The 7,150-nt window shown below is 30.1% G+C and overlaps 1 protein-coding gene across 1 annotated transcript in view; it reads right to left on the bottom strand.

Moving 5' to 3' along the window:
• Positions 1–7,150, bottom strand: part of LOC117179872 — a 247,333-nt gene that overhangs the window by 221,443 nt on the left and 18,740 nt on the right. Inside the window, exon 2 of the mRNA XM_033372043.1 lies at positions 1,887–2,500. Within this exon, the coding sequence (XP_033227934.1) occupies positions 1,887–2,093 (207 nt within the window). The 5' untranslated portion in view covers positions 2,094–2,500. The remainder of the gene's footprint in view (positions 1–1,886; positions 2,501–7,150) is intronic.

Raw genomic sequence — 7,150 nt, 5'->3', positions numbered from 1 at the left:
ACATATGTGCCATATGCGAAACTCGTTGTGTGCCGCAAAGCCGCGATCATTTGTGGATTGCGTCATAAGGACAGAAGACAAAGCTATCTTATCTACACCTACAATATTCATAACGCGATACCTCGTTAAGTCTGATGAGCCGTCTCGAATTCTGGTGTATGAGGGAATTTTCGAGCTTTCGCGAAAGTTTGAGCTTTAGAGAAACCGAGATTAGAACCCTATAAAAATTATTTAGCAAAAAAAAAGCATTTTGAAAATGAAACTTTATTTACTAGACGACTAAAACTTGATTTACATTTACCCAAGGAATATAAAAATAGGTTCGATGCGAAATGTTTGTTAATGCTATTTTTAATTAATATTTGTTTTCATTTATAATGGTGGTATTTATCGAATTTTCATCAAATGGATAGCTTATGAGACGTAATTTGAATTTTTGAGATTCTTGGAAGAGTTCTCGAAGAACTTAAAGAATCCTAGGCGGCCTCAACTACTAAGCTTCGCTTATCAAGAGCACGCTGACGTCGCATCCAATTTCGTATGAAATTCGCCAAGTTATTGGCTGGAAGGTAATCATAAAGGGACCATCTTCGATATTACCCATAGGTGAATTATTCGACGGAACATACGAGTTTTTGATATTTTTTCCAGGCGAAATTGACGTCAATTTCGTCAAGAATATTACAAGCCAGTAGAAAAATAAGTAATAAAACGTCAGCCCCAAATGATATTGAATATGAATTTTAAATTGGACATATTAATTTTTCAACCAAAGAAAATAGTTCACTAAGGCACATAAATATTTCATAAATTATGCTTTTCGTAATGTCTATTTTACCGAAATTAATGTCACCACATAACTGTTCGCTCTGATTTATATTTTTCTAAAGTGCGATTGACCTAATGTTCATTTAACCGAATTAATAGTATGGCAAATTCTGTGTCTGATTTAACATTTTCCCTAATTAACATTTCCCATAATTAACATACACCAAAATTTTAATTTTGCCAAATTACATACTATTTTTCCAAATTCTTAATTTTTTTCTAAATACAATTTTGCATCAAATTTGCAATAATTTTTATGAATTATCGTTTGCTCGAATTTGTGTTCATATTAATTATTATTCCTTATAGGCATACCACCTGAAATTAATTTACAAGAATCGCCCTTTCTCATAAACTCCACTTTACTGAATTTGTATGTAAAAGAACTTTCATTTAATTTAAAGCACCTCAGGAATAAAAATAAGAGCATGATATGAAACTTACACAAAAAACAGTTTTTTATTTCCATTTCGCAGATTTATCGCAGATTTGTTTCAGGATCTTCAGACAAAACAAAGTTACGAGAAATGGCTTTTTGAAAAAATAAAAAATATGCAAAATAGCAATTCGGGAAAATACAAATTAGAATAAATGGTAATTAGGAAAAACAACATTAATGCCAAGTAATTCAGAAAAAAATCATTTATGCCACATGGTCAATCGTGTAAATAGAAATTATGTAATGTGATAAATGATGACAAATAGAAATTATAGCATATGAAATTTCGGAAAAATAAATCTACATTCGAAATAATAATAATTAGTCATTCAGAAAAATTAAAAGGTTTCAGTTTCATGAAAATTATGACAAATGGAAATTATGGCAAATAATAAGACATTCAAATTTAAATGAAGAAAAACAGTAATTCAGAAGAAATAAAATTATGGCAAATGGTAATAGAACATCCAAGCGCCCCCAGATAAACCAATGTTCAGCATTTCTCACCATGAAAGTAAAAACACGCCACTTTTATAAGTCTTACGTAGTGAATGGCGTTCTGAAACCTCGAGTTGTGTGAAATTTCAACTTCTTTTAAGAACCAAGTTTGATTTCTTACCTTGTTGGGATATCCGTTGTACCGCAGCAATTTTTTGCAGCATTTGCCGCGGTTCTCATAGTAGAACATCTGGACCATTTCGGCCCGATCCGTCGCAGCGCTGATGGAGAACGGCCCACACCGAGAACTGTTCCGATTATTAGCTTGTTGCGGGGGCGGCGACTCCCGGCGCCTTAAAGGCACGCACGGGCACCACCCCGAGACCATCACACGGGCCTTTATGCCCGATGTTCACCAAGACCTGCCCCCTTTTTCCAATCAGTTTCCCGGTGCCAACACCCCTCTCTTCATAATGGCGACTTTCTCGTTTTTTTTCAGACAATGTCCCAAAATCAGGTACTCGCGTTTTATTATTCTTCTTTCCCCGCTGCACTTTTATTTTTTTCAAGGTCCTTTGTTCAAAAAAGTCTTTGGTACGAATTGAAATTGATCTTCGTTCTTGAAATTTTCGGCACGGAGTTTTTTGGTCATCGTTGATTACAAAGACATTATTCGTCCTTTCACTTATTTTTTTAATTTTTCCTAAGTCTTTTCTTTGAATTATCTTTGGTTTAATTTCGAAGCGAAAGTTTCTTTTCGCTGTCTTAGGTTTTCGTTCTTTGGTTGGAGTGGACCTGAAAAAGAAAAATTATTTTTGTATTAGTGACTCTAATATTTAAAAGGTGTTGAGCTACTAATATGTTGTCTTCTTTATTTATTGATGTTTTCAAATAACAGAAATAGGAGTAGTTGACAAAATAATGATTCAACTTGTCATGAATTGCAGATTGCTCTTCACTCTCAGCCCATTTTCTCGTCTTTGCGATAAACCATCTTCTCTTTCCTCTTCAAGTAATTTGTATATTCTGTATAAATTCAGCATAAATTAACTTGGGAAGGAGCTTCCGTAAAAGCTTTCCTATGCGTCTCTTTTGTAACTCTTGCCAAGTAGACAGTAGACACATTATGCAATTCCTCTTTGCTAAACAATAAAATTCAGATTTGATGAAGTTTCTCAGTGAATAAAATTAGTTGGTTGCAAGGTTTGTATATCGTTGCATTCGACGTGAAGGTGAAGTGTAAATTAGCTTCAACGGGACTCGTTTATATAATACTGATTCTGTTCTTTCTCATCTCATCCCGATCGCTTGATATGCTTAGGAATCAAACGATAATACTATTTAATTTAGTCCCACGCATCAACTACTGATGCCTCTCATTTGAAACCCCTTTTACCTATTTTTATATCAACAGTTTAGATAATTAATTATAAGTTTTCCCAGCAAACGGAGCGAGTTTTTCTTAAAGGTAGTTCCTAAATTGACGAACAGAGCAATATTTTTGTATTAAAGTCATGTATCGTTTTCCGAAATTTTGGAAAACTAAATAAAAGGCACTAAGGAATGTTTTTGTCTTTTTTTTAATATAAAGAATTTCTTTAAATACCCCGCACAAAATGTACAGAAAATGCCTTTAAGAAAAAATTTCTAATCATAATTTTTTTAGGATTTCGAACCTGCAGATCAATAATTCGAAAGAAAGTCATTGGAAAATAGAAAATGTTCACTTAAACTATTGCCAAGCTACTAACTTTTACATGCTATTTGATGAAAAATGCATCTATTATTAAAATGGTATCCTTCTAAAAAAACATGTTTTTAAATTTGGCTACATGCCTCAAATTTGTAGATCAGACCAACTGATAACAAAGTTTTGTGCTCATAAACTTGACATATTTTCGATTTCGCGTAGACAATAATGCTCGGGAGTTGTTTCAATATCCCATAAACATTAACGCAAGGAAATCGAGATTTTCTAAACACCAAAACTACGGGAGGTTTTTTGAATAAACTATCGATATTGGAAATGACACCAAAACAAGTGCGGAAAGCATTTTAAACTCCCTTAAAGATTTAAGTAAGGAAATCGAGATTTTCTAACAAAAAAAACCGCGGGAGATTATTTTATTAAACTAATCAAGCACTCTTAAACTTGAATATAAACACACGGAGAAGAAGGTCTAGTTGGGCCAACTAGATGAATCTAGTTACGCGCATCTAGTTAATTTAAGGCAGAAGTTTCGTTACCCCTACTCAATGTTTTGCAAGCAGTCTAGTAGATTTTACCGATCCATCGTGTTATTTCAAATAGTTACCATAACGAGATATTTAGTAGCAATGTCCCCCCACCACTCCTGTACTCCCTTCGTTCCTCCCTCCTATACCCTTTACCATCAATATTCTTCCCTCTAGCCGTCTAGCTGCTAGCTTGCCTGCCCAGTGTCTCCAGAACGTGGGATTTTTCGGCCCCCACCACTCTCCCATCTGGGAGCGACACATTCAAACGTAGCGTGTCGGTGAGTCAGCTCTGCTAAATGTTGCGTAGGCCAGCCTCCTGTAGAGCCGAAAACACACGAGCCCGAGCCCCCCCCCCCCCCCCCCCCCCCCCCCCCCCCCCCCCCGACTTCACGATTCGTTTTCGGTGGCTAACTGGCTATTTGGAGGAGTTTTTAAGTAAACTGAATTTCGCAGGGTGTCAAAAGAATGAAAATTCAGGCAATTTTGCTATGTTCTATAATTTTTGAAAAAAATAAGGAAATTAATTCTTATCAAGCCTTCTTGCGCAATTGTATTGCACTTTAAAAAAAATTATTTTGGTTTAAAAAATGTGCTTTCAAATTTGCGTAAGTTTAAGAGATATTCGGGAATTTTGAAACGATTAGAAAATAATTAAAATTTGTAAAGATTTTTTAAAGAATTTTTTAAGGATTCACGAAAATGAAAAAAATTCTTTTAGGTTTCTACGAATAATTAATATAATTTTTTATTCTGAAAAATTGAGAAAGCTTACAAGGTCCGACAAGATTAGAAACAGTACCTTTTCAAGATTTGTAGAAAAATTTTTAATGACTTTTTATTTTAAAAATGTACTTTATGAGAATATTAAAAAAAGGTTTTTTAACATGTGAAAGGATTTCCTAAAATTTAAAAGAAGAGTGTAGAAGATTTTAAAGCAAAATGTGTCAATTTGGTAAGATTATAATAAATAGATCAAAAGGGAATAAATTCAATAAATATTAAGAAAAATCGAAAATATTGAAATCGAATTTTAAACTTAAATTCTGTTAGAAGCTTAGATTTTTAAAGAATTCAAACATAAACTTTAGAAACTTTATAGGAATTCCGAAAGATTTTAAGGCTGTAAAACTATTTTTCTTAAAATTCCTGGGAAAAATTTAAAAGATTATGAGTAAATTTTTTCACATCTTGAATTAAGGAACATGATTCTTTTTAGGCCTTCTTGTGCAATTTTGTTGCACAATTTTTTTATTATATGTTGGTTTAAAAATCTACTTTCAAATTTGTGTAGGTTTAAGAGATATTCAGAAATTTTCAAAGGATGCAAATATAATTAAAACTTGTAAAGATTTTTGTAAGTTTTCACAAGAATAAACGAAATTATTTTAGGTTCCTAGAAATAATTAAAATAATTTTTTATTTTGAAAAATGTGCTTTAAAAGAAAATTAAAGAAGATTTTCAAACACAACAATTTCCTAAAATTTTGAAAAAGAGTGTAGAAGGTTTTAAAATCAAAATTTTTTTATTCGATAACATTGCAAATTTAAAAAATGTAAATAATCGAATAAATTCAATAAATATTGAATAGAATTGATGAGATTTACAAAGAATTTAAACTTCAGTGGAGTTTTTGAAACGTAGAATAATCTGATTTAAAAAACTGAAAAAAAACTACAAATTTTTGCAGAAGAATAAGAAAGATGCGCCTGGAAATTGTGTATAATTATCAGTCTTTAAAATTTAAATTCGAATGATATTTAAAAAAAAATTAATTTCAGCACTTGTCTTCTCAAGAAGAATCCCCGTTTTTAATCGCAAGTGGTTCAATTATTTCCAATTAGAATAAGTAATTACATCAATTTTTAAAATTCAAAAAAATAACTTGGAATAAGTTGAATACGATTTAAAAAAAGTTTATTTTAATTACAAATAAAATTTGTTGAATTATTTCTAAAAATTTGGAAACATTAAAAATTGTAATATTTAAATACACTTAACAAAAGATTACAAAACATTTTTCATTATTTCCTAAAATGTCTAAAAAGTACGTAAAATATTTTGAAGCAAAATTTTATAATTTTTCTATGTTACTTAACTTTAGAAAAATTAAGGAATATAATTCTTTCAAATTTGAGTAAGTTTAAGAGATATTCAAAAATTTAGAAACGATTCGAAAATAATTAAGACTTGTAAACATTTTTAAAGGAATAATTAACATAATTTTTTATTTCCAACAATCAATATAAAAACATTATTTTTAAACATTTCAAAACATTGCAAAAGATTTCAAATATTCTCAAAACATCTGAAAAACTTAAAAGGTTTTTTTATTAATTTTACAGAATTAAAAGAAAATCAGGAAAAATTTGAATTAAAAAGTTAACAAAAATTACATAATCAAGTGAATTGAGGAAGTATTTAGTAGACTTGATCAGATTCAAAAAAATTTAAACTTTAGAAGTGTTTTAGAAACGCAAGATAAACTTTAGGAATTTTAAAAGAATTTCAAAAGGTTCCAGGAGAATAAACATAGTTTCATAAAATGCTTGGGAAATTTTAAAAGATTATAAGGAAATTTTTTTCTACATTTTGAACGATTTTTTAAATTTTTGATAAAAACTCGAGAGAGTTACCAATATCCTGAAGAATTCAAAACGCTTTAAATGGATAAGAAATTTTCCTAATATTTTTTAGAATCTTTTACAATAAAAATAAAATGTCTCAAAAATCTCCTAGGATCTTTTCTGACATAGCGAATGTATTCGAAATTTTTTTAAAAATTTTCTTAAAAATTGTATAATAATTATTTACATCTAAATTTATAAACAAACTGATAATACTTATTTTATTGTATATGAAATCTTTACAAAATCTCTAATGCCTTAAAATACTTATCTCAACATTGCAAAATTTAGCTTTTTCAATTTTATTGAAATTGTAAAAAAATTGTAATTAAAATTGATTGTAAATAATTGTAAAATAAATCCAACAAAATTTATTTTATGAAGGAATATCTCACGATTATAAAAAAAGAAAAAAATTGTAAAGGTAAGTCTTTGTATCATTTTAATAATTAATGAACATAATGTTAGATGTATGTATTTAATCTCTCCCTTTTACGGGTTTGAGGGCCTCCGCTCCCTGTACATATATTTACAATTCCATCCTTAGTCTAACTTAACTACTACTTACATTCTACTCTTTCG

This window comes from Belonocnema kinseyi, chromosome 9 (assembly GCF_010883055.1).
Source record: "Belonocnema kinseyi isolate 2016_QV_RU_SX_M_011 chromosome 9, B_treatae_v1, whole genome shotgun sequence".
NCBI lineage: Eukaryota > Metazoa > Arthropoda > Insecta > Hymenoptera > Cynipidae > Belonocnema > Belonocnema kinseyi.
Note: the sequence above shows the minus strand (reverse complement) of the source record. Positions and strands in the feature narration are given on the sequence as shown.